A 25,494-nucleotide genomic window follows, 5' to 3' on the forward strand; every position below is an offset into this window, starting at 1 on the left:
GAAACTGAGGCACCGGGAGGGGGAAGCAGACACGGAGACCGGTGGGGGAAACTGAGGCACGGGAATAGGAAACACATGGGGACCGATGGGGAATCAGACACGCGGGGCAGCATCGACCCTGCGGCAGCGAGCGCAACACAAAACTACGGACACCGAGTCACGTCGGGCTGCTGGGCGTGTATAAAACCCCATAACAAGAGCGGTGTGGTGACAGGGGGACAGCGGCCACTGGCCAAGCTGGGGACACCCCATGGTCACTGCACCCTCTGTCCCCTGTGCCGGGGCTCCCAGTGGCAGGCTCAGAGCAGGGTGATCTCGCTGGGCGGCAGCGTCAGCCTCTTCTCCCGGGCACCCAGCAGCCTCTCCATGTGCGCGGCCACCACGCGGCACAGCTCCAGGCCCTGCAGAGGGACACACCGATGGGTAGTGGCCGTGCCACCACTGTGAGAGCCCGAGCAGGGCGCCCCAACGTCCCCAGGTGTCCCTGACCTGCTCCAGCTGCAGCTGGGTGATGCCCTGGGCCAGGAGGTCTCCCAGAGTGATCTCCACGTAGGGAGAGCTGGATCCGGCCGTGGGGCGCTGCGTCCGCGTGGACTGGATCTCATTCAGCGAGAACTTGGCCATGAGCTCCTGGGAGGGGGACAGGGGGGTGGCCCGTGTGCCCTGGGAACCCCTCTAAGGGGACCAGGGACCCCAGTCTGGACAGGGCTTGGAGCAAACTGGTCTAGTGGAAGGTGTTCCTGCCCATGGCCAGGGGGTGGAACTGGATGGGCGTTAAGGTTTGTTCCGACCCGAGCCGTTCCATGATTCCATGCGTCCCCCAGCCCCACACCTACGTGGGTCTCCTTGCTGAGGAAGTTGAGGCCGTTCTGGTTGACGGCCAGGATACAAGGCGAAACGATGGCGTTGTTGCTGCAGCTCTGGATGTAGAAGAAGGACGAGCCAAACATGGGGTAGGCGCTCAGCAGCCCTGCAGGGCACAGGACGGGGTCTCAGTGCCCACTGCCACCCTCATCTGCCCAGTCCCCAGGGTGGCCTGCACCCAGGAGGAGGCAAGGGAAAAAATGGGTGTCCCTGTCCTGTCCTGCCAATCGATCCTGCCCTCCATGTGCAGCACCCCAGGCTCTGTGCAGGGACAACCAGCATCCCATCCCCATCATCATCATCCTCTGGCAGCATCACACCCCCAGCAGCATTGCATCCTCATTAGCACGACGTCCTCATTAGAATTGCATCCTCTCCCTGTCTCTGTCCCCTCACCCAGGAACTGTGCCCTGGCCTGGTGGGCGCTGAGTGCCTGGGCTTGCTGCACGTGCTGGGTCACCATCTGCAGCCAGGACTGCGGCTTCAGCAGGCGGAAGAGCTGCGGAGGGACGTAGTCCTGCATCTCCCGCCTGTGGGGAGCCCGAGGTCAGGGCCAGCACTGGCCAGCGGGCCCCAATCCCACGGGACACGTGTTTCCCCCCCTGCAGGTGCCCTGTCCCCTGCCGTACGCCGTGGGGAGCTGGTGGCGGTCCTTGGCGCGGTGCTGGAGGGCGGCCAGCTTGGCCACGTGCGGGAAGTGCTGCTCCCCCGGCCTCGCCGGCGGCAGGACGGTGAACAGCCCCTTGAGGTAGTCAGGGAGCACCTGGGAGGGGGACAGAGCACAGGGACACGGCTTGGGGACAGGGCACGCTCTGAGGGAGACAGGGAGGTGGCCCTGGGGGAGGCTGATGGGGTGGCCCGACCTGGTTGTAGTGGACGGTGACATAGAGCTCGTTGTCGAACTTGAGGGGCTGGCTCCAGACCACGCGGCGGCACCAGAAGGTGTAGCTGCTGTCCCGGAGCTCCGTCTCGGCAGCCACGTCCAGGACGTATTCCCGGCGGGTCAGTGGCCGCACGCTCTGCCCTGTGCCACCCAGGAGTCTGAGTATGGCCACCACACCACCCACATGGCTGTCCCGTCCTGGCTTGTCCTGTCCCGTCTGTCCCACCCCTGCCAGCTCCTCACCTCTGTCGGTCACCACAAAGAGGATGTATTCCTCCAGAGCCTCTGGGTTCTGCAGCCCCATCTCACAGCACAGCTCCTCGATCACATCCAGAGCCACCTGGGCACAGGGACAGGTGGCTGGGACACTGCTCTGGGCCACCAACTTGTCCTGCACTGAGGCTCATCCCAATGGTGATCTGCTTTTCCCAGGGGATGAAGTCCCACAGCAGGGACAGCCAAAGGGTGCAGCCCCCCCACATCCACCCCCTCTGGGTGCCCACAGCTGAGGTGGCACTATAATTTCGGGGTGCACTGAGCCTCCTGTCCCCTCCGGCTCACCGAGCACGTCTTGATCTTGAGGTGCCTCTCGATGCCACCGGGCAGGAGGAAGAGCTGGCGCTTGGCGCTGCGTCCAGCCTGCATGGGAGGACATCGTGGGGTGCAGGGGGGCCCTTCACACAGCAAGAACCCACAGGACACCCCAAATCCTACAGCTACCCCTAAGGAACCACCCCACTGGGATCATCCTGTCTCTTGCCCATCCTGTCCAGCTGAACCATCATGCCCTCACTTCATGTCCACAGAGCTCCATCCCCGCTGGGGACCCCTGAAGGCTCAGAGTACCCCCAAAGTGGTGAAGAGCAGACCCTGAGAAGGGCTGTGCTCTCTTGGGAAGATGCCCAAAAAGGATCAGCTCCGTTCTAGGGTGATGTCTGAGGGAGATCCCAAGCCCAGAGGGAGGACCTGACCCCATGTGTGTACCCAGAACTTCTGAGGGGGATCTCAAGCTGACACCAGCCCTGTTCCACCCCACAAGCCCCTGGCCTCACCACCATGGCCTTGACCTCCATGCTGCTGGGGAAGAGGCTGCGGCCACCAAACTGCAGGGTTTTCCTCAGGTTCTGCTCGCAGGCTTTGGCGATGCCTGGCAGGAGCAGGGACCGGGATGAAGGATGGGGCTGAGCTGCCACGCTGGCTCTGTTAGAGCTCCTCCTGAGCTCTGTGCACCTGGGCTGTCCTTCCCCAGCACCCTGGGGCGTGCATGGCCCCTACCGTGGAAAGGCAGCTCCGGGTGCCTGCTGGCATCCTGCAGGAAGCCCAGGAGGAAGGGCCGGAGCACCTCAGAGCACTTGTAGTAGGCAGCGAGGATGTAGAGCAGCCTCCAGCCCCTCTGGCAGCTGTCCCTGTGGGAACAGCCAGGGCTGATCCCCTAAGCAGGGCGAGGGTGCCCACAGTGGCACCCATCACCCTGGGGAACGGCACAGACGGGGTCCCCAGGTCTCCCCCCAGGTTGGAGCAGCTGGCCTGGCCAGGGTACAAGTGTCCCAGTGCCAGCCTCTGCTGTCCCACATGGGTGGAGGGACTCACGGCTTGGAGCTGGTGTTGTTGGTGATCTGCTTGATGATCTGGCAGTACACCTCATCCCGCAGGACCTCATGCTCTGCACACAGCTGGGGACAGGCACAGCTGCCACCTCTCTGCCACCCCCTGCCCAGGCCACCCCCAGGACCCATCGCCCCAGTGGTGGATTTACCTTGAGGATGGTGCAGACGATGTCCTGCTCTGTCTGCCCCCGCAGGGGATGGTCACCCATGAACTTCATCACAGCTGGGGACAACAAAGCCACACAGTGACACCGGTCAGCATGGCCCTTCCCCAGGGACGTGCTCTCCTGGGTGGGCACATCCTGGGCACATGGAGCAGTGGGACCAGAATTAACTCCCCTAGGACACCCCCTCTGCCCATCCCAGTCCAGCCCCACTCTCCTCCAAGGACAGGGCTGGGGATGGCTGGGGGACAGGGGGACAGGACACTCGTGTCCCTGCCTACCTTGGAAAGCCTCAGCAGCCAGTTTGTTGAGGCTACCATCCACAAATTCAATGAGTGACTCCTGAATGGGAATCTGGAGCGGGGGAAGAGGGCCAGTTCTGGGACCCTGCTGGGACCTTAAAGGGACCTGCAGGTGACAGCAGGACAAGGGCACCCCAGAACTCCACTTGCCCATACCTTGGTGAATGTCAGCATCTCCAGCACACTTGGCACCTTCATCCCACGGGAGTCCCTGGCAGAAGGACAAGGGAGCAGGTGAGCACAGGTGTCCCCACCATGGCACACCCCTGTCCCACCTCTGACACTCACGTGGTCCCACGTCGTGCTGCACGGAAATGCCGCTGGGCAAAGGCCAGCATGGGACAGGCGTCGGTGACATCCCTGAGCTGCTCGTCACCATCTGCCTCCGGACCCTCCACAAAGGTGGCACTGGCTGGGGACACCTGTGGAGCAGGGCAGTGGGCACCAGGCACAGCCAGCACTGGGGACAGCCCTGGGCCAGGACCTGCAGCAGTGTTTGAGGGTCCCAAGGATGAGGTCAGAGATGAGAATCTTGGCTCCATGTTTCAGAAGGCTGATTTATTATTTTATGATATGATATTATATTCTAAAACTATACTAAAGAAAGAGAAAGGAGACATCAGAAAGCTAGCAAGGAATGAATAATAAAATCTTGTGACTGCTCAGAGCCTCGACACAGCTGGACCTGTGATTGGTCATTAATTAAAAACAATTCACTGGGCAAACAATTCTCCAAAGTAGCTCTCAGCTTCTCAGGAGAAAAGATCCTAGCAAAAGGATTTTTCAGGAAACGTGTCTGTGACAAGGACCCACCTCGGTTTTGCGGTCCAGCTCCTGGGCAGCAGCAGTGGAGGCCACGGCCACAGCCACGGCTGCTGACGCTGCCACCTTGCCCTGCTTGTCCCTGGGCTCCTCCTTCCTCTCCGCAGGCAGGTGGACGAAGTCGGGCGCCGCCACGGGCTGGACATACTCGGCAGGGAAGAGCCCTGACCTGCCATGGATGGCCCCAAACTTCCACCCTGTGCCAGACAGATGGTGGGGATGGCCCCGGGCTGGCAGCCATGGGGTCACCCCTAAAATTCTCTGCCTGCTCCCTCCTGCCTCTGCATCCCCAACCCTTTTCAGGGATCTGGCCATGGGTTTTGGCTGGAAGCAGCTGCAGTTTGGCATCACTCAAGGGAAAGGTATAGACCAGGGGCCACAAAGCCTGTCACCTGAGGGACATGGGTGGCACCAGGGTGGCACCCGCAGGGGAGCATCTCCCTGCATCAGATCAGTACCAAAAAGACCCCAAACCATCCTGCTGGGGGGTGACAGAGGCAGGACCCTGCCCCATGCCCCAGTCACAGGAGGGGGACACAGCTCAGGGACACACACAGGGACAGTGTGACACCCACCAAAATCCTGGGTGCCTGTCTTCAGCTCCTCCAGGTACATCACCTTCTTGCGGACCACACAGCCATAGTAGAGGTCTGCAGGGACACCATGGGGACACCATGGGGACATGGGGTGTCACAGGATGCAAGGCAAGCACACAGCCACCTCCAGGGCAGGGCTAGCCATCAGTCTGCTGCCCCTGTGACCCCATCAAAGGCATCCTGGCAAGGGGGGCTTTGGGAGTCCCTCACCTCTCTCAGGGTGCTCCAGTGACTGCAGGTGGATGATGTCCCCTTTGTGAAAGCTGAGCTGGCCCCTGTCCTCTGGGCTGTAGTTCCTCACGGCCACCACATACTGGGAGTCCTGGGCACAGGGGGTCTGGCACAGCCCATGCACAAAGGGACACCCACACCCCACCCAGCACAGGGGCTTCAAGCACCCGCAGCCTCAGCACCATTCCCCCAAATCCAGCCATGGTTCCATTTGCAGGATGCCCTCCTCTGCCCACCCCAGGCTCCCAAACACAGGCACACGGGCAGGGTCTGACCCCCAGGACAAACCCACCCTGGCCCCAGGGCACCCCCCACCTTCCTGAGCTCTGTGATGAAGTGGTCGACCATGACCTTGACCTGAGGAGCTTTGGGAGAGAAGAGGATGAGCTTCTCGCCGCGCAGGTTGAACTCCAGCATGTTCCTGGATGGGGTGGTCACGAAGAGCACGTCGGGGTAGCTGGGGCAGGGCGAGGGGAGGCTGAAACACCCGTCACCTGTGGCACCCACAGCACCCACCCCACCCTGGCCACCCCTACCTGTAGGCCCGCAGCACCCGCAGCTGCTCCCCGGGGACGTTGGTGCCCTTCACCACCCGCAGCAGCTTGATGCCGGCGTGGGACACGGCCAGGATCTGCACACCCGTCCCCACGCTGCCCTGGGGACCAGGACAGCACCTCAGCCAGGGTCACGGCCACACTGCGGATCCGTGCTGACCACAGCTGGTCCCTCACCGTGGCAGGGAAGAGGCGGGAGAAGTACACCTCGCAGCCATCCCGGGCCGCCGCAATGATCTCCCTCTTGACACTCTCGGTGGCCACGGGGCTGAAGGAGTCCAGCTTGTTTTCCGCTGTGGGGAGGGGGAAATACCTGCCGTGAGCTGCCCCTGCCTGGAGAGGATGTGGACAGAGTTCCCAACAAAAGCAGGGATGCCCATGCCCTTCCCTTCCTGGCAGGACTGCTGCAGAGACAGATGTGTGTTCCCCAAGCAGCTGGCTGACCTGACAGCTTGTGAGGTTGTGGAGCGCTAAATTACAGGGGGGTCGTTGCTTTTGGAGGCAAAACTACCCAGGGTTAAGCAGAGTCAGTCCTGGCTTGGAGATGGATACCCAGGAGAAGAGGACAGGCTCAAGAGTGGCTGGGTGTGAGCCCCCAGGCAGGGAGCAGCAGGACACAGCGTTACCAAAGAGGGATTTCAGGCGGAGCCGCTCCTCGTGGCTGATCCGGATGCAGGTGTCAGACAGCACATCATTGAAGATCTGGGAAAGGGGGTGAGGAGCAGTGGGGCTGTGTGGGGAGGAGCAAAAATCCCCCCAGCCCCAGCTGGCAACAGCCCCTGCTCCTCCACAGCAGGATGGGCACAGTGGGATGAGCAAACCATCACCCCCCAGATGGGGGCTGCAGGGCCAGCTCGGTGCCTCACCTGCCGGAAGATGAGGTCGAGCAGCAGTGGGCTGTTGATGTTGTCTTTGGGGTAGAAAACCTGCCAGGAGAGAGACCAGGCCTTGGTGTACACCCTGTTATCCTGGTAGGGCCTTAGCACCTGCCTGTCCCCAAGTGTCCCCACAATCTGTACCTCCTTCCGGATGTATATTTTCCAGGGCACGTTGTGGTAGGTGTAGAAGTCCTCGCTGCAGCTGCGGTGCAGCTGGGTCTGGACCTGCTGCGCCTCGGACGGGAGCTCCCGGGAGACAAAGACTGCAAAGGGACAGAAAGCCTTGAAATCCCTGGGGGGAACCACCAACAGCTGCCTCTACTGGGGAAACTGAGGCACGGGGAGCAGCCCTCTGGCTGAGCTGGACACAGCAGTTATCCCACCAAGCATCAGCTGTGCCATGGGGAGGGTGAAGTGCCTCACTCCACGGTGGCCCCATCAGTGCCACAGCTCTGCCCAGCAATACCTGGGGGCTGTGTGGCTGCAGGACGTCCTGTGGGTGCTCGTGGCTGGTACCTGGCACTTGGCACCGGCTTCACCGCAGCCACCACCTCCTTGGGCCCCTGCAAGGCACAGAGGGGCTGTGGGCAGTGCCAGTGACACCCCCAGCCTCATCAGGGGGACACAGGGGCGGCCACATCCCTACCACAGCTGATGGCACCCGGGCTGCTGAGAGCTGCTCCTTCAGGATCTGCATGGCTTCCTCATGGGGATCCAGCTTCTTCCCAAAGAGCTTGCTGCCAGGACAGAATCCCACATCAGCTGAACCCAGCACCAGCTGCACCCCAGCATTCCCTGTACCTGACGCCACCTGGAGCCCCATCGCTTGGGGCAACCCATCATCCCCTACACTCTGGCATTCCCTATACCTCATCAGTCCCTGCACCCCATCATCCTCTACACTCCATTATTCCCTGCACCCCGGCATCAGGACCAGCCCATGCAGCCCCGGGCAGGAGAAGTCCCAGGCGTGGCAGGGGACCAGGTGTGCACCTGTGGGGCTGGGAGCTGCGCGGGGTGGGCTGGCACTGCCGGATGATGTTGCGGATGTCGTGCGTGGGCCGCGGGAAGTGCTCCGAGTTGAGCCGGGAATGCCGCACCGGCTCTCCCGGCCACCGCCGGCCCACGGCTGCTGCGGAGCCAAGCACACGGCTCAGGGGCCCTGGCTCAGTGCCACGAGCCCCTGTGGCCACCCCGAGGCACTGGGACCCCTTACCGGCTTTCTGGGAGTAGGGCCGGGGCTGGGGGACATGGGCTGGCGTCCCCTCTGTCGCTCTGCCCTGCAGGGGACACGATGCTGTCAACACCTGGCACCTCTGGCTGCTCCCATCCCCGGGGGCTGCCCCTGAAGTAGAGAAGGAGCTCGACCCTTCCCGGCCCCATGCACTGACCGAGGCTCCAGGTGGCTGTTTGACATCTGCCCGGCGCTGTGGGGACAGGTCTGGCTCTGTGCCTGTGACAGCAAAGAGGAGAGCTCAGTCAGAACTGTGGGGCTCTGGGTGCAGGGGTGTTCTCTACACCAGGGAAACTGAGGCAGGGGGCTGGCTGGGGGTGTGGGAGTGCTGGAGGTGCTCACCCCTTGGCTGGCGCGTCTCCACAGCCACGGGAGGCTCGCTCCGGGTGGCATCAGTGCCACTGTTCCCTCCTCCCACACCACCTCCTCCCTTCAGCCTCTGCGAGAGGATGGACGGTTTCTCCAGCTCCTGGGGACAGGTGTCAGGGCACAGTGGCCAGGCCACCTGCACCCAAAATGCCTCATGCAGGGGGACACCCCTCTCACCCCATTGCCGTAGGAGAGCACAGGGTCAAAGAGACTGTCCAGGTACCGGTCCAGACCCTTCTGGCTGCGTGGCTCCCCAAACTCCCCATCTGTGAGGGGACAAGGCATGAAAAAGGCATGGCAGGGCTTTGTCACAACACTGAGGCACAAGAGCTGGGGGGAACGATGCCCTACCATGGGGGTGATATGCTTCCATGGAGGGCAGCGTGGGGGCTTTTACAGCTGGAGGAGGAGGCACTTCATCCAAATCAAATCCGTGTCCCAGCACCCTGCAGAGAGGGAGGACGCACTCATCGAGCACCCAGTGGGTGCCAGGTTTCCCCTCAGGAGCCCACCCAGCCCTGGCACCCATCCAGCCTGGTGCCAGGGTTCCCCCCAGAGTGGGGCCCCCACCCCTGCCCGGGTACCCACGGCCGGCTGTCCCTGCTGTGGCTCTCGGTGCCATCCCACGCGAGGAGGAAGCAGGATTTCTGTCTGGGGAAGCCCCGCAGCAGCTCCAGGTCGGAGACAAGGTCCAGGACGTAGTCATGTCCAGCCAGCTCAGCCCACTGGGCACCTGCCTTCATGGCCACGGACCAGCCACGCCAGCCCTCTGCCAGCCCTCTGCCAACAGCCAGACACTGGGGATGGGCACGGGCTCCACAGGGACACCCTGCCCATGAGCTGGCCATTCGGGCTCCCAGATCCTGGGGACACCAAAGGCGGCCCCAGGTGACACTGTGCCCCATGGGGTGGGTAGGTGCCAAGCCAGCACACACCTGAGCTTCAGGACATCCCCTGCCAGGTCCTCGCCTGTGCTCCAGGAGTGGATGGGGCAGGAGAATTGGTCACCTGGGGAGGGATGGACAATGAGCAGGTGCCACCAGTCCCCGCTGCCCACGAGGGTGGCCGTGCTGGGACCGACCCTCCCCGGCGCCGTGCCCAGCACCGCGCTGCCCTCACCGTTGAAGCAGTGCAGGTCCAGGGCCATGCTGGCCTGCTGCCGGTTCGCCGTCCACTCCAGCAGCGACGGCGGGAAGGTGCGGGCGGCCGCGGCGCCCAGCTGGGAGCGCGCCATGGCGTGCATCAGCTTGCGCTGGCACACCGGCTTGTAGCCAGCGAAGGCGTAGTCAGACACAAACCTGAGGGGAAGGGAGGCTGCTGCAGGAGGATCACCAGTGCCAGGCTGGCACAGGGGAGCAGCAGGCACAACTTTCCTGAGGATTTTTCCTCAGGAGGGCAGAGAAAGCTCAGAGAAGAGAAAACAATTCTTATCTCTATTCACTGCTCCTGTTGTTTGGCACACGTGGAATGTGTTAGGGAGATTGTTTACCCAGAGTGGTTTGGTAATTGGGCACAGGTGAAGGTTTTTTGGATTCCTTGACCAACTGAATCCATGTGTGTCGTGACTGTCTGGAGACAGTCACGGGTTTTTCTTTACTATTCTTTAGTATAGTATCTCTTTGGTATAGTTTTAGAATAGTATTAGTGTAATATAGTATAGCTTAATAAAGCAATTGTTCAGCTTTCTGAATCATTGGAGTCAGAGCACATTATTCCCCAGCAGGGGGATCACCTGTTTCTGCTATACAGAGGGATTAAGAGCATCCCTGGAGGGATCTCAGCAGCATCCTGGGCACATGTGCCAGGCTGGCCCAGGGCATCTTGGAGGGACCTCAGAGCCTCTCTAGTGGGACTTGGCCAGAATGCCTGGGTACATGTGCCAGGCTGGCCCTGGGGAACCCAGAGGGGCATGGGCACACATGCCAGCTTGGCCAGAGGGATCCTGCAGGGACCTCAGAGCATTCCCAACAGGACCTGGCCCAAGCAACCGTGGAGGAACCAGCCGGGGCCTAGGCAGCATCCTCAGCCACAGGTGCCAGGAGAGCCCTGAAAAGCCCAGCAGTGTTCCCAGCTATGAGCACCAGTCTGTTCCCGAGGGAGGGTCCCAGCCATGCCCATTCCCAGCCCAGAGCCCGTGCCCAGCTCACTTGAGCAGGTACTTGTCGAAGGCGGCGGACGGGGGGAAGGCACTGAGGCAGGCGGCCAGCAGCAGCCAGCCCCGCTCCTCGTTGTTGACGTTGGTGTTCCTCCACACCTGGTTGGCAGCTTGTGCCAGGAGCTCGTCCCGCAGCCCTGGCACCGACAGCCCCTTGTGCACGATGTAGTTGCCAAAGAGGGTCTCCTGAGAGCCGCCCAGCCCCGGGTCCCCCATGAACCGCAGGATCTGCCACAGGGACAGCCAGGTCCTCCCTCTGACCCCGGGCACAGAGCGGGCAGGGGACTGTGGTGATGGAGCCCGTGCCATCCCACCTACCAGCTGGAAGAGGCTGAGAGCCTCGTGGCACAGCTCCTCATCCAGCCGGGTGAGGGGGGCTTTCAGTGGGGCCGTCAGCATCCCAAATGCAGGTTCCTGCGGTGACACCCGCACCCATGGCTACCTGGGGACAGCCTTAGGCCACGAGGGGCTGCCCCATGGTGCTGAGCATGCTGTTGAGGCTGGGTGGAGCCTGTGGGGCTGCCAAAGGGCTGGGGTGAAGAATGGGGCCAGCAGCGTCCTGGGAGTGGGGCAGGGAGGGGCTCAGGCTGTGCTGGCAGCACCAGAGATGGGAAGTGAGGTCCTGGCACACATTGCCGAGAAAAGCTGTGGCTGCCCCATCCTTGGAAATGTTCAAGGCCAGGCTGGACAGGGCTTGCAGCAACCTGCTCTAGTGGAAGGTGTCCCTGCCCATGGCAGGGGTGGAACTGGATGGTCTTTACGTCCCTCCCAACCCAAACCATTCTGTGGTTCCATGGCAACACCTTGTCAAGGCCAGGAGCTTTATCCAGCCCCCGGATGCCGGGGACTGGGAAACACAGGGCAAAAATAGGGATGAGGAAGAGGAATGGGGCAAAGTGACGGTGGGTGGGGCCGGGGTCCGGGAGCAAAGCGACCTGGTCTCCCGCCCCAGCGTTCCGGATCCGCCCCGCGTCGGGCGTCCAGGAGGGCTCAGCGGGTCTCTCTCCGATAACCTCAGCAGGGTCCCCCCGGCCTCTGGAGACGACAGGAACCCACGGGGAGGGAGGGAGGTGGCAGCCAGCTCCCCACAGCACCACAGCCACCCCGGATCCAGCCTCTCTTGCTACCTGTGGCATCCCCAGGGTGGGAGCCGGGGCAGAGCCCGGTGGGACAGTGCGGGGAGCCACCACGGGGACCCTGAACCTCACTGCTCCACCACGACCGGGGTGCCAGGGACTCCCCAAAAGCTGTCTGCCCGTCGGGAAAAGCTCCCCGCTGCCGGGCCGCGGCGCCCACCTTACCTGGAAGTGGCCCCGCACGTACTTGGCCATGGGGTAGTCGTTGATGTCGAGCGGGAGGGTGAGCTGGGGGTCGGGCTGCAGCGCCGGCGGCGGCACCAGCACCACGCAGCCGGCGTTCACCTCCCGAGCGGCTGCGGCACAGCGGGAAGCTACAGCACGGCCGTCGGGGGGGAACAAGGGGCTGGGAACGACGGCGGTGCGGGACCCGCTCACCTGCAGCGGCCTCCAGCAGCCCCATCAGCTCGGCCGGGATCTCCAGGTGGGTGACATCCACCACCTCCCTCCGCGTCAGCTCCTGCCGCCGCAGCACAGGGATGGGACACTTGCCGTGCTGGTTCCTGCCCCGGCACCCACGGGTGCTGCGGCCAGGAGCACAGGGATGGGCAGGACAGCACAGCGACGTGGGCTGCACATGCAGCACACCAGTGCTCCCACCAGGGCCGCACATCTTTACCTGCTTCATCCTCTCCTTCTCCTCCTCGGCCCGCCTGCGAGCATCCTCCTTCCTCTGCAAGCAGAGCAGCCCACCGGAGGAAGGGAGACCCTGAGGCATCATGGCACCCTGGGTTGCCATTGCCCCCTCCCCAGCATCAGCAGGGTTTGCACCCAGAAAAGGCACTGCCCATACCCAATGGGACACAGAGGAGGTGATAGGGTGGCACGTAGAGGGGGCTCGCAGTCTGGGCATGCCTCTGTGTCCTCTCCAGACTGAACATGCAGCAGGGTGGCAGCAGGTCCCCTGGACCCCCTGGGATGTGACAGACCCCACCTCACCTTGAGGTACCTCCGGCGGTTCACATAGATGTGCACCAGCGACCTGAACTTGATCAGCGTGTGCCGCATGCGCCGGTACCGCTGCCTGCGGGAGGGCACCCGTCACCCTCTGCCACCCACCCGTGGCCACCCGCCACCCCCAGGGACCCCCACCTGGCCAGGTATCCCCGCGCCCGGCTCTGCAGGAGGACGATCTTGCGGCGGAGGGAGCGGAAGCGCCGCTTGATGAAGAAGGTGCGAGCGTAGCGCTGGAGCGTGAGCGCGGCCAGGTGATGGGCACGGCATCGCTTGCTCTCCAGCGCCTGGTACAGCTGCTCCTTCAGGAAGAGCTGGGAGCAGGGGTGAGGCCGTGAGCTCCCCGCCTTGGCCACCACCCCCAGGGCACCACCGGAGCCAAGCCCCCTCCTGGCACAGTACCTTGGTGACACCGACGTAGTACATGCTGGGGTTAACGGGGCAGAGGCTCCTCAGCATCTCCACACAGTTGGCTCCATTGGGAATGACATTGGACCACATATCAACGAGGCAGCGGTACCTGGGTGAGGCCATGATACTGTCACCACACAGGACCCCACTGGGACACCACCACCCACCCTCCCTGTGGTGACAAACACTGCTCCTGGAGATGCAGCTTCTCCCAGAGCTGTGTATTAACATGAGGAGTTCCCAGCTCCTACTGTGGGGGAACCCCAGCCCAAACACTGCCCCCAAAACACCCACAAACTCTATGGTGTCCCCTGGCTGGGATGGCAGTGCCCAGCCTGCAGCCCCCAGGCACCTGTCGATGAAGACGAGGAAGGGGATGCGGATGGGGTAGCCCTCCTTGCGGATGCGGATGGTCTCCAGGATCCCCGAGTACCGCAGCTGGGTCCTGACCACGTCAGCCTCAAAGAGCCCCGGCTCCTGGGGCAGAGATGGGGAGAAACATCAGCAACTGCATGGGCAGACCCCCACCTCCCGTGTGCCCACACACTCCCAGTGCCAGCAGGGCAGGTAGCACAGGCACCAGCAGCTCTCACCTTCTTGTTGTTGGGTTTGATGCAGCGCACAAAGAAGGGGTTGCACCTGTAACAGAGAGACCCTGTCAGCCACAGGGAACAGGGGACAAAGACAGCCCAGGCCCCTAGGGCTCAGGTCCAGCTCCCCACAGCCCAGTGGACAGCCTGCTGCCCACCCTGACCTCTCCATCCTCTCCACTAGCTCCAGGAGCGACTGCTGGAACCGTGCGGCCACGGTGGGAGCCTTGTACCGCCGTGTCCTGGTGCTGCTCCTCCTGAGGAGGCTCCTCTGCCGGGCCAGCACCTGGGCGTGGCCGAAGAAGAGGTTGGCCACCACCTTGGGGGGACAGGAAAGGTCAGAGAGGAGGAAGGTGGCCAGGATGGTGCAGCTCTCCCACATCCTCTTCGCAGCCCGGGCGCTCCTTTTTTGCCCAGCCCTAATTGTAGCAGGATTGCCTGGATAGGGATGAGGATGAGGATGTGGATAATACAGAGCACAGGAGCAGCCCATGTGCCTGTTTGTGCCAAATGCTTGAGGGGTCAAAGCCCAGAGGACGTATTAGACTTCCTCTGCTTCTGGTCCCCCCTGGGCTTCACCTGCCATAGGGACATGCCTGGGGACATGGAAAGGGATGTATGGAAAGGAGCTATTGATGTCCAGTGTCACTGCAGAGCCAGCGCCAGGCAGGGCCCTACCTTGGTCCTGCTGCTGAGGAACAGGTCCAGCACATCCTGACGGACCTGGTCATAGTTTTTATCCAAAAACTTGTGAACCTGGCAAATAGCAAAACCTCGTGGTGAGCAGCCCAGCAGGATGACAGGGTGAGGCAAGGAGCTCCAGGACCCCAGCCAGACCCCCAGAGATGCATTTCCCTCCTTGGTGCAGGATCAACCTCTTCTTTAACCTGCCTTAACATCCCAATGTCACACACCTGGTAGGTCACCTTCCCTGCATAGTGCTTGATGGTGAACTCAGGCAGTGGCATCTTAGGCTTCGTGTAGAGCGGGTTTGTCCCGTGGTGGTAGTGACACTTCTGGAGGAACGTGTGGTCAGTGGCCTGGGGAGGGACACAGCAGTGACACACAGCTCAGGTGATTGAGCAGCATGTTGGTGCTAGGTGATCTCCAAAGTCCTTTCCAACCCAAACCATTCTGTGATTCCATGATGTTTCAATGATTCTTTGGGCTTTGGAGGAATGTGGGAGATTTCCCAGGTTGTCTAGAACAGCTCAGGAGAAGAGCAGCCCTGGGCCATGTTGATTCCCCAGCCACAGTGACCTCCCAGTGCTGGCTGCACCTCATCACCAGCTCCTCACCTGGGGGAAGCAGCTCTGGTCATCCAGGATCCGGAGGATGCCGTAGGGTTTTTGGGAGATGAGGTCAATGCAAGGCAGGTTGTCGCTGAAGGGGATCTCTTTCCACTCGATCTGCTCCCGGATATACTCCTCCTGCAGGGTGGGCACCAGGTCAGCCCTGTGCCCCCAGCCCCACAGCAGTGCCCAGCACCAGGGCAGAGCCAGCACTGCCCCCCAGCCCCACCTGCTCCTCCTGGAACACAATCCTGTTGAAGAAGAACTGCAGATACTCGTTGGCGTAGTTGATGCACAGCTGCTCAAAGCTGTTGAAGGTGAGGTCCTGCGAGAAGGAAGATCCATGGAGCCTGGGAGGATTGAGCTGGGCCTGAGCCAGGATGGAGGTGGGATGAATCCTGCTCACCTCGAAGCCGTAGATGTCCAGGATGGCGATGGAGAGGGCCTCCTGCCGCGGGTACACCAGCTTGTTGATGCGGTCCGTGAGCCAGCCGAAGAGCAGGGAGTAGAGGGTCTTGGCAATGGCATCCCTGGGAAGGGGAGAGATGAGCAGAGCGCTGGAGCTCTGGAATGGCACTAGTGCTCTCCACGGCCACAGCCAGCACCCACCACAGCATCAGCTTTCATCACCACAGAGTCTAATCCACACAGGGGGACCTGATCATCCTCTTTCCCAGCTGGCATTTCACCATCCCTGGGGGTCAGGCCCTCCACACCCTCCTGCAGGGCAGCCCTCCTTCCCTCTACCTGGCATCCACGGCGCTTTCAACAGTCAGAGGGGTAAAAATCTTCTCCCTCTGCGTTTCCTGGTTGGGAAATGGCATGATGGGGTTGCAGCAACATCAGCCCGGGTGGTCCCCAGGGGCCAGAGACCCCCTCCCAGCCTGTGCCCCCCTGCACTCACCGTCACCTTGAAGGTGATGGCTTTCTGCAGGCCCTCAGGGGACACCTGCAGCAGCTCAGCCACCGTCCGGATCTCCGTGGCACTGACCACGGTGGCGACCTCCTGGCAGTCGGTCTGCAGGGCACAGGGATGCCGTGGCATTGCTGATCCCCCCTTTGCCACATCCCAAATCACGCCCCAGGAGCACAACCTGGCTCCCCCTGGGCTACCTCGTATTTCTCGAAGTAGACGTTGCCCAGGTGGAGGACGGAGGAGAGGATGCGGAAGATGCTGTTCTGCTCATCCACGCTGAAGTTCAGCACCTCCATGGTGTTGAGCAGCCGGCGGAAATCCTCAGCGTCGTCCTTGCCGGGAATCTCACAGTTCCCACCCTGGCACAACCCCCTCGGTCCATCAGTAGGTCCCAGGGGGTCACCCTGCCCTGAGCATCCTCATCCACACATTGAGGGCTCAGGAACCCACCAGCCCCCCAAAATCAGGCTGTGGCGGGGCAGGGAGGGGCACACTACCTGGTTCAGGTAGTAGTAGGTCTCGGCGCCCTGCAGGCAGTACCGCTGCCGCTGCTGGGACGGCAGCCCTGCCAGCATCTCGTAGAAGATGTGGTAGTTGCGCTCGCTCTTGGCCTGGAGAGCAGAGGACAGAGCTGGGGAGGGGGTGGCAGAGGGGGCAGAGTGGGGGGCAGAGCTCAGGACCCCCTCACCACGCACCTGGAAGACCACGCGGGACTTCTCCAGCAGGTACTGCGAGGTTATGGCACCGCAGATCAAGCCGCTGCAGGGGGGAGAGCGGGCACCTGGCTGCCAACCTCGGTGTGGGCAGGGGCTGTGGCTCCCCAGCGCACCCACCCATGCCCCAATGCCCCCCAACAAAATGGGGGGGGTCAGTGCTGCTCCCCAGATTCCCCCCACCAGGGATGGGTGAGCAGGGAGACGTGTCTGCACCTGGTTGTGGTATCAGGCACTCCCAGGATCAGTGGGGCCAAGAGAGGATGGGATGGGCTATGAGGACAGGGATGGGCACTGGGAATGGTAAAGGCACCAGCCAGGTCACAGCATCCCTGCCCTTACTCCAGGGACAGCCACCTGTCCTCAGGTGCTATCACCTTTCCAACACCAGGTTTGTCCCAAAAACATCCCTATGTGTCCTTCCGGGGACAAGGGGCTGGGTTTGGCTGGACACCCCTGGAGCAGCAGAGGACATGGGGTGGGAGTAGCCACACACAGGTTACTCAGCATTACTTACTCCTCCAGGAAGATTTCCACAAATTTCCCAAACCTGCTGGAATTGTCATTCCTCACGGTTTTGGCGTTGCCGAAGGATTCCAGCAGAGGGGTCGCCTCCAGGATCTGTTGTGGTGATGGGGAGAGCTGGGGGGTGAGCCTGGGCACCCGACACACCACGGGGCATCTCCAAGGCTAGGGCCCCCCTCTGACACCCTGCCACCCTCCCTGCCACCCCATGCTCCACACACACACCCGTGGGTGCCCAAATTTGAGGTATGCACCACAGCCAGGTTAAATGAGGCTGTGAGAGAGCACAAAGGCTCCATCTGTGTGCATGCACTGATTTCCTGCTGTCCCCACCACCTTTCCCCTGCAGCTGGGGCGCCATGGCCAAGATGCCACCGTGATTCTTCGTCCCCCTGACCCATCCCAGCCCACGTGTCCCTTTGGTACCTCTATCTGCCACGATCCAGGTGGAAGCGTTGGGACAAGGAGAGAGCAGCAGAGCCGTGAGGAGGGATGGAACAGAGGGATGGAGGTGGGAGAAGACAATGGGGACATGGGGACTCAGGGATGTCCTCAGGGCAGCGCCTGCCCTACCTGTGGGGCAGTGCTGCGTTTCTGGCTGACGGCTGCCAGGTAGCTCAGGATCAGCTTGGTGGCCTCGGTCTTCCCTGAGCCGCTCTCCCCACTGAAACACAGAGCGGGGGCATGGCTGGGGCCATCACCAGTCAGGCAAGGGGTGCCCACCCCAAACCTCCCCAAACCCCCTCCAGCACCCCATCCCCCAGGCCAAGCCAGGCTGGTGGCAGCAACCCAGCAATTAGGGTGGTGTTGATTAGGGGACAGCCTTGTCCCACCTGATGACGATACACTGGTTGTGTTTGGCATCCATCACTTTGGAGTAGGCGACGTTTGCAATGGCAAAGAGGTGCCTGAGGAGAAGCAGAGGGTGGGAAATGTCACGCTGGCCCAGCACAGGGACCCCGAAAGCGCTCCAAGCATCCCCACGCACAGACACAGCTGCTCCAGCACCCAGTGACCCAGGATTCCCCAGCTCTGCTGCGGATCCAAGTGTGGGAGATGGAGGGTGGAGCGACCCCATGCCCAGAGGGCGTTTGGGGACAGCCTGGGACTCACGGTGGGTTTTCACCCAGGGCTCTGCCTTCGTACTGCTGCACCTGCTCCTTGCCGTAGATGTTGTAGAGCCGGTAGGGGTTCACCGACACCAGGATGCTGCCAATGTAGGTCTGCCAGAGAGAGGGTGTGGGGCTGCGAGCCCTCGGAGCGGGGTGACTCCCCAAAGACCCCACCCCACAGTCTTTGGGGGATGCTGTGTCCCCTAAGCTTACGTAGATGAGCTGGCGCTCGAACCGTGTCCGGATGTTGTTCAGCACTGCAGCCTCCTGGAGGTCCCTGGTATGGAGCAGAGGCTGAATTAGGGGGTGACAGAGGGACAGAGAGGTGACAGAGGGACTCTGAGCACAGAGTGTCCTCTGTCCATCTCCAGACCCACGAGGCTGAAGCAGAGCCCATGCTGGGATGAGATGGGGTGGGATAGCAAGGCCAGGGGTATGGGGTTAGGGGCTGCAGCCTCATTGTCCCCCACAGCACTGAGTCTCAGTGCAGGGGACAGGGACACTCACTCCAGCTGAGTCATGTCCTCCAGCCCGTCTTCCTCCTGTGGCTCCTGGTACCGCATGATGGGCAGGCTGCACAGTGACTGCATCTGCATGGAGCAACCACCCCATCATGGCAGGGATGTGCCAGCACCCTCAGATGTCCCACCCAGTCACCACCACCACCACCCCAAAACACCATCTGTGACCCCACACCAGGGGACACGCAGTCAGCAATGGCAGGAACCCCAAGGAAACACCCCACAGCCCCAAAAGCAGTCCCCCAGCAAGAGCACTGTGTGCCAGGTGAGAGCAGCAGGGCTGGAACACAGAAACATGAGGCCACCGAGGCCACCTTTGGGCTGGTCCCAGGAAAACCTGCTCCTGGGAATCCCAGTCCCGCTCAGCGTGGGCACCACCCTCAGTGCAAGTGATGGAAGGGGGCCGAGGCTGCTCCCCCCAGCCACGTGCAGGGGTGACACAGGACAGGTGTCACACGGGAGCCTGGCTGGCACCCGGCCAGGGGGTGGGCAGGAAAGCGGACACCCTGCCGGGTCACCGTGCCACCTGCACCTGTCCCCGCGGATCGGGTCTCTGCATTTCCATACACCAGAGTCAAGTGTCCCCAGAGGGGCCGCTCGTGGGGGGACACACAACCGGTGACGATCCCCTCTTGCAGCCTGCTCCCCACGGGAGGACCCCCGCCAGCACCCAGACCACGCACAGCCATTTACCCCCACCCTGGGCGCTGCAAACCCCTCTGCATCTTCGTGTCCAGGAGAGCCACCAGGCCCTCCTTAACTCGCCGCCCTGCCCAGGGTTCCGCCAGCTGCCAGCTCACCCCCGGCTCCATCCCCCCGAGGGGGCTCCCCGCGGGCGTTACCTTGCTGCGCCAGGGCTGCTTGCTGCCCAGGTACCCCTCTGCCCAGGGGTGCCTGTCCCTCCAGCCGCCCGCCGGCGGGCGCTGGCACAGGTACCGGGCGATGTCGGCTCCCCACTGGCCCGCCCACCGCCGGCCGCGCTGGGTGGGCTGCTGGGGGCGGCCCTGCTCGGCTGTCCAGGCGTCGGGCATCTCCCGCACCCGCACGACGTGCTGCGTGGACCAGTGCTGCTTGTACATGCGGGATGCGCGCCGGAAGGAGCCCAACCTCTGCACCTGCGGCGTCACCACCGCGTAGCGCCCCGCGCCCTCCTCCGCGGCCGCCCCGTCACCCTCCATGGGCTCCGCCGGCCCCGGGGGACGAGCGCCGTGCCGGGGGGCGACCGGAGAGCCGGGGGCTCGCCCGTGGGGGGGTGGGAAAGCGGCACGACGGGGCGGTGAGGGGCTCCGGTTGCCACGGGGGTTGGAGGGGAGGATGGGGCGCCCGACGTCGGCCCAGCCCCGGCGCACCGAGGGTGGGCTCGGAGACCGGCGGGTGCTCCCGTCCCGTCGGGATGGGCGCCGAGGCAAGGGGGGCGAGCGAGTGGAGGGAAGGCGGCTGGGCGGTGAGGATGAGGGGGTTTTGCCGGGGGATATGCTCTTTACGAGCAGCGAAGCCAGGGACTGCGCCACGGAGCGCCCCTTGGAGAGGCTGCGGCCCCCCGCTGCAGCAGATGGCCTCGGGGGTGGGGAGTGGGGGGCCATCCCGGCAAGGGGCTGCCCGATGCGCTGGATGAAACTTTTGGGGGTGCTAGGAGCGGGGCTGGACGGAGGGGGCACCCCGGAGGGACCCCGCCAGGGGGGCAGCTCCTCATCCCAGGAGGGGCCGGGGGGGCCGAGGCGGCGGCTGCCGGGGCGGGACGATGGTGCCAGGAAGGGGGTCCTCTGCAGCGGCTTCACCGCCTTGGTGGGGGGCTCGGGAAGCCGGGGCCAGGCCTGGGGGAGCGGCAGCCCGGGGGGGCTGCTCCGGCGCGATGACGGAGATCTCCCCGGGGCCGCGGGCCCCCCCAGGCGCCGCCCCCCCGGCCCCGGGGAGCGCGGAGCGGGCGGTGGCGGGGCGGGGGGCTCGGGGCCGAAGCGCCGGAGGCTGGCACCGAGGGAGGGGGATCGCCGCGGCCCCTCGCCCCGCGTGCTACCGGGACGCGGGCGGACGGGTGGGGGCGAAGAGGAGCGGCCGGGGTTGGCGAAGGGGTTACGGAGCGACGGCCGGCGCGCAGCCCCCGGCTCCCGGGGAGGGGGCTGCCCCCAGGGCCCTGCCGGTGGGGAAGAGTCCCGGCCCCCCAAACCGGCGCTCTCCATCCCCGCCAGCCTGCGGCTGGAGCGCCTGTAGGAGAGCTGAGGGGTGCGGGACCCCCGAAATGCCCCGGCACCTCGCGGCGGACGGCTGGCAGGAATCGAGAGGGATCGCTGGAGGAACTGGCCCAGGGGGCTCCCGCACGCCCGCGCTGCCGAAACCGGGCGTGCCGGGGATGCCGCGGGGCCGGGGGCTGCCGGAGGCGGCGGCGGCTCGTACTCGTCGTAGTCGTCCTCGTCACGGGCGGCGGGAAGGTGGGGGGACGGCGGGAGGGGGACGTCCAGGCGGTCCCTGCCGAAAAGCTTGACCTGGGGTCGGGGGAAGAGCCTGAATTTCCTGTTAAGGGAGAGCTTGGAAGAGAGCGTCTTCCGCATGCCCCGGAGCGAGGAGGCGCTGAGGATGGAAAAGGGATACTCCTTCTCCTCTTCCTCCTCTTCTTCCCACTCCTCGGGCTCCTCGCCCTCCGCGATCTCCTCCAGGCCCAGGGCGTAGGGGTTGCAGGAGGATTGGGCGTGCGGCGCCCACCCACCCTCGCTGTACTGGATGCGATGCTCGGGGTACTCACTCCCAGGGTACCCCCCGGCAAAGGGCTCCCCAAAGTCCTCGTAGGGGTCCCCCCTGTAGCCGAAGGGCCCCGCTGCCTCCTCACCATACTCTGGGTCGCTGCTGTACGGGTCATAGAGGCCGAGGGGAGACCCACCACCAAACGGTCCCTCGTCCTCGAGCTCTGAGTCGCCGTAGGGGTCCCCTGGCTGGTCACCATCATCCCAAAACCCCCCATAGTAGTCGTACTCCTCCTCTGTCTCATAGCCAGGGTAGTCAGAGTAGGGAGCCGGCCCCGCATCCTCGAAGCCATACCCTGCTGGGTAGGCTGGGCTCTGCATGTAGCCTTCCTCCTCCTCGGAGTAGTTGTGCTGGGGGCCGTAGGCTCCATCCTCCTCCCCGCTGTAGCCGTGCCATGGGCCGTAGGCTCCATCCTCCTCGGCATAGCCGTGCTGAGGGCCGTAGGCTCCATCTTCCTCCTTGGGCTGACCGCGCCAGGGCCCGTAGGCTCCATCTTCCTTCCTGGCATAGCCACGGCGGGAGCCGTACGCTCCATCCTCCTTGCCGTATGCTCGCCGGTGGCCGTAGGCTCCGTTCTGCTCCTCGGCCCAGCCGTAGCGCGGCACCGGCGGCGCCGGCGGCTCGGCGCGCAGGGAGCGCCGCCGGGACGGCCGCCTCACCATGCTGCCCTGCCGCGGAGTGCCGGGCGCCGGCAGCCCGACACCGCCAGGGATCCGCTTCATGTTGGCCCGGTGCCTGAGGATCTCGTCTTCCGCGGGGAACGGCAGCTTCTTGGCACCGATACGGGACAGCCAGGCCGTGTCAGTGGCGCGGCCGCCCCCCACCAGCCGCCCGCGCCGGGACAGCACCCTCCTGGCCAGCCAGCCCGTGGCGGTGGCCGCCTTGCTCAGCACCTGCGCCCGGGGCTTGAATTTCCTTTCCGGGCGCCGGCGGAAGAGCAGCGAGCCGTCCTCGGCGTCCTGCCCGCCCCGCCGCAGCAGCATGAAGGATGGCCTCGACGGTGACTCCTTCTTGGCCTCCTCCTTGGCCTCCTCCTTCCTCTTCTTACCCACCTCCTTGAAGCGCATCATCAGGTTGGAGGTGGACTTGAGCACTGCCTTGTTCTTCTTTTTCTTCCTCTTCTTAGTGCTGTGCTTATGCAGCCCCCAGAAGAAGCGGGATGTGTTCTTGAACTGTCCCTTCTTGGGCCGGCGCAGCCCCAGGTTCTTGAAGCCCATGAAGAGCTTCGAGGTGCTGCGGAGGCTCCGCTTTGCCCGGGCCTTCGGAGGTGCTGCCACCTCCTCCTCGGCTGGACTGGCTTCCACAGAATCTTTGGGCTGGTCCTTGGCCTCTGCACCCTTGGCCCCTTTCTTCTTCTTGTCGGTTGCCAGCCCCATCATCAGCTTGGAGGGGCCCTTCGCGGTCTTCTTGGCTGTTGCAGCATTGCTCTCGCCCTCCTCTTCCTCCGTCTCCTTCTTCCCACGGCCCAGTTTCTTTCCCACCCCTACTTTGGGCAACCCCTTCTTCTCCTTCCCCTTCCCCTTCTTGGGCTCCTCTGCAACCACCTCCTCCTCATCTTTCTCCTTTTCCTCCTTTTCCTCCTGCTTTTCCTCCTGTTTTTCCTCTTCCTTTTCCTCCTTTTCTTCCTTTTCCTCCTCCACCACCTCCGTCTCCTCTTTCTCCTCTGCCTTCAGCAGCTCCGCATCCGAGGCATCCTCCGACTCGTTGGGATCCTCCTTCTTGCCCTTCTTGCCATCCTTCCCTTTCCCTTTGCCCGCCTTTTCTTTGGGCTCCCCCTTCTTGCCGGCCATCCTGGCAGCGGCGGGCGCTCATGCTCCGGCCCCGGCGGGGCGCTGGGAGGAGATGCCCCGTGCGGGCAGGAGCCTGCTCCCGGCACAGCGGCCGGCTGGGTTCCCCGCCGCCTGCCCCGGCTGGCTATTTACCTGTGCCCGGGTTTGGCGAGGCACATGCCCGTGTGTGGCTCCCTCGGGCGCCGGTGGCCGCCCGCTTGGCATGGCGCTGGGGCGGCGGGAGCCGTCCCGGGGCAGCCCGGCGGAGCTGCTCCTTCCTCCCGCGCACCCCGCGAGTCGGCAGCGCGGGGCCGGTGGCTGGGATCCGGCTGTAACCCAACCGCCAGGCTCGCGGGGGCATGAATAATGTAAGGGATGCACCACGCCAGCCCCGAGACTTTTCCGAAGGAGCAGGGAAGGGCCCCCGCTGCTGGGAGCATCCCCCCCAGGGGAGCGCTGCAGGGGCAGCACCGTTACCCCAAAACGGGACCCTGCCGCCTCCCCACGCCTCGGGGCTTCCTCTGCCCCTCCCTGAGCAATCAGCCTCTTCCTCCAGGCAGCACGGAGACGGATGAAGCCCGGGGATCCGTGAAGCCAAACGGCGGCACGGAGAGAGAGGTGTCAATTCTGCAGAGCCCGAGGCAGCAGCGGGAATGGGGGAGTGATGCAAGGGAGGGACCCAACACCAGACCAAATTCCACAGCCCTGCTGGGAAGCGCTGAGGAGCCCGGAGCCCGCAGGGGCGCTCCTCGTGCCATGCCAGGTGGCAGGTATGGGCAGGGTGCCACACGTGCCCACACACGGCTGGCAAGAGGGGTTGCATGTGCCACACGTGTGGCCGTGGCAGTGCCAGCAGCGTGTTTGCACACACACGTGCCTGGGAGCAGGGTGACCGCATCAAATGTTAATGCCAGGCCTGGATTCCTGCAGCTCATCAAAGTTTAAGCAGCAGCAGTGGGAACTCGCTGTCCCACATGGATCACCTGCGGGCAGGTGAGGGGCTGCTATGGGCAGGGGCAGCTGCACCCCCTTACAGAGGATGTGTCTGGGGAGACAGAAGCGTCCAGCAGCTGGCAGAACCAAAGAACCAGCAGCAGTTGCTGGACTGAACCCATTGGTCTCCCCCAGGATCAGAAGAGCCCAGGGCTGGCACCTCCTGGCATTGTGCTGTCCCCAGGCTTGTCCCTCCCTGCCACATCTACAGTGGAGCACCATCCACCATGGTCCCATGGCTTTGCCTACTCCCTGCATTAATTTCTGGGATAGACACATCCTGGTCTGCACAGATGGAGGCAGCTCTGGAGGGCAGGGTGGGCAGAGGGGCAGAGTGGGATGAGAGGCACCTGGCAGGCATCAGGAGAGGGTCTGTGACAGAAACACAGGATCAGGAGCACAGCAGGAGCCCTACCTGGCACTGTCACAGTCCATGCACAGGTCTGCCATGGCCACTGAGCCCTATGGGGCTGACCGAGCCTGCCCTGCCAGGAGCACAGGCACCTGCCATGCAGCACCACCCCACCCTCCTGGCATGGGCACACAGCCTGGGCACCACGATGTGGCAGGGAACCACCTTGGGCAGGGACACAGCCCTTCCCTCTCTGCTGGCAGAGACCAAAGGGGTACCAGCCTGGTAAAAAGCTGCTAGAGGTCACTCGCTGCATCCCACCACTCGTGCAGCCCTTGCCACCACCCCACTGCCCTCCAGGGTCCCTACCTCTGTCCCCCCAGGCAGAGTGGCCCTGGCAGTGCTGTCAGTGCCCTGGCACAGCTCCCGTGCTGTTGCCATGGCTGTGCCCATGGTGCCTCCCTGCCCATGACGATGGCTCTCTGAGAGGGGGAATAAAGGGAGAGAGAGGGGCTTCATCCCACACAGATGCTGCCTCCCATGGTCCCAGACTCCATACCAGACCCCAAAACACCTCCCTATGTTCTTTGTGCTGGTTCACCTGCCTTTGGCACGGCAGAGCTGGCCAAGAGGCTTTTGTGCCCAGGTGCAGTGGGATGGAAGCAAAGCAGGGGGTCGGAGGGGCACCCACGCTTGGTGGCTGTTTCCAGGGCATCTGGGCAGGGCTACATCCAGCAGCAGCACACAGGAGAGACCCTGACTGCAAATCCTGGCAGTGAGGGGGTCTCTGTGGTGGCAATGGGTACCCAGAGCAT

The 25,494-nt window shown here is 63.6% G+C and overlaps 1 protein-coding gene across 1 annotated transcript; it reads right to left on the reverse strand.

The window, feature by feature from the left end:
* Positions 1 to 142: 142 nt before the first annotated feature.
* Positions 143 to 22,635, reverse strand: MYO15A (myosin XVA; the record flags this gene model as incomplete). The annotated part of the gene is made up of 63 exons (XM_084216243.1): positions 143 to 401; positions 490 to 630; positions 837 to 970; positions 1,261 to 1,394; positions 1,494 to 1,627; positions 1,728 to 1,888; positions 1,991 to 2,087; positions 2,309 to 2,386; positions 2,800 to 2,894; positions 3,023 to 3,153; positions 3,338 to 3,420; positions 3,504 to 3,577; positions 3,800 to 3,872; positions 3,977 to 4,031; positions 4,109 to 4,242; positions 4,634 to 4,839; positions 5,218 to 5,292; positions 5,449 to 5,560; positions 5,785 to 5,926; positions 6,006 to 6,124; positions 6,201 to 6,316; positions 6,650 to 6,725; positions 6,890 to 6,949; positions 7,043 to 7,164; positions 7,368 to 7,464; positions 7,548 to 7,638; positions 7,895 to 8,033; positions 8,118 to 8,181; positions 8,293 to 8,354; positions 8,478 to 8,604; positions 8,682 to 8,770; positions 8,856 to 8,950; positions 9,093 to 9,284; positions 9,440 to 9,512; positions 9,624 to 9,802; positions 10,652 to 10,887; positions 10,978 to 11,073; positions 11,961 to 12,091; positions 12,174 to 12,255; positions 12,415 to 12,468; positions 12,735 to 12,819; positions 12,888 to 13,063; positions 13,152 to 13,269; positions 13,513 to 13,637; positions 13,754 to 13,799; positions 13,915 to 14,069; positions 14,429 to 14,506; positions 14,665 to 14,790; positions 15,049 to 15,180; positions 15,272 to 15,367; positions 15,449 to 15,572; positions 15,790 to 15,848; positions 15,947 to 16,060; positions 16,156 to 16,317; positions 16,456 to 16,569; positions 16,654 to 16,717; positions 17,189 to 17,313; positions 17,770 to 17,860; positions 18,030 to 18,104; positions 18,310 to 18,419; positions 18,522 to 18,585; positions 18,816 to 18,898; positions 19,672 to 22,635. 63 exons carry the CDS (start codon positions 22,633 to 22,635, stop codon positions 300 to 302), a joined length of 9,747 nt encoding a protein of 3,248 aa, XP_084072369.1. The 3' UTR covers positions 143 to 299.
* Positions 22,636 to 25,494: the final 2,859 nt, after the last annotated feature.

Source organism: Fringilla coelebs (genome assembly GCF_963513975.1).
Source record: "Fringilla coelebs genome assembly, chromosome: 16".
NCBI lineage: Eukaryota > Metazoa > Chordata > Aves > Passeriformes > Fringillidae > Fringilla > Fringilla coelebs.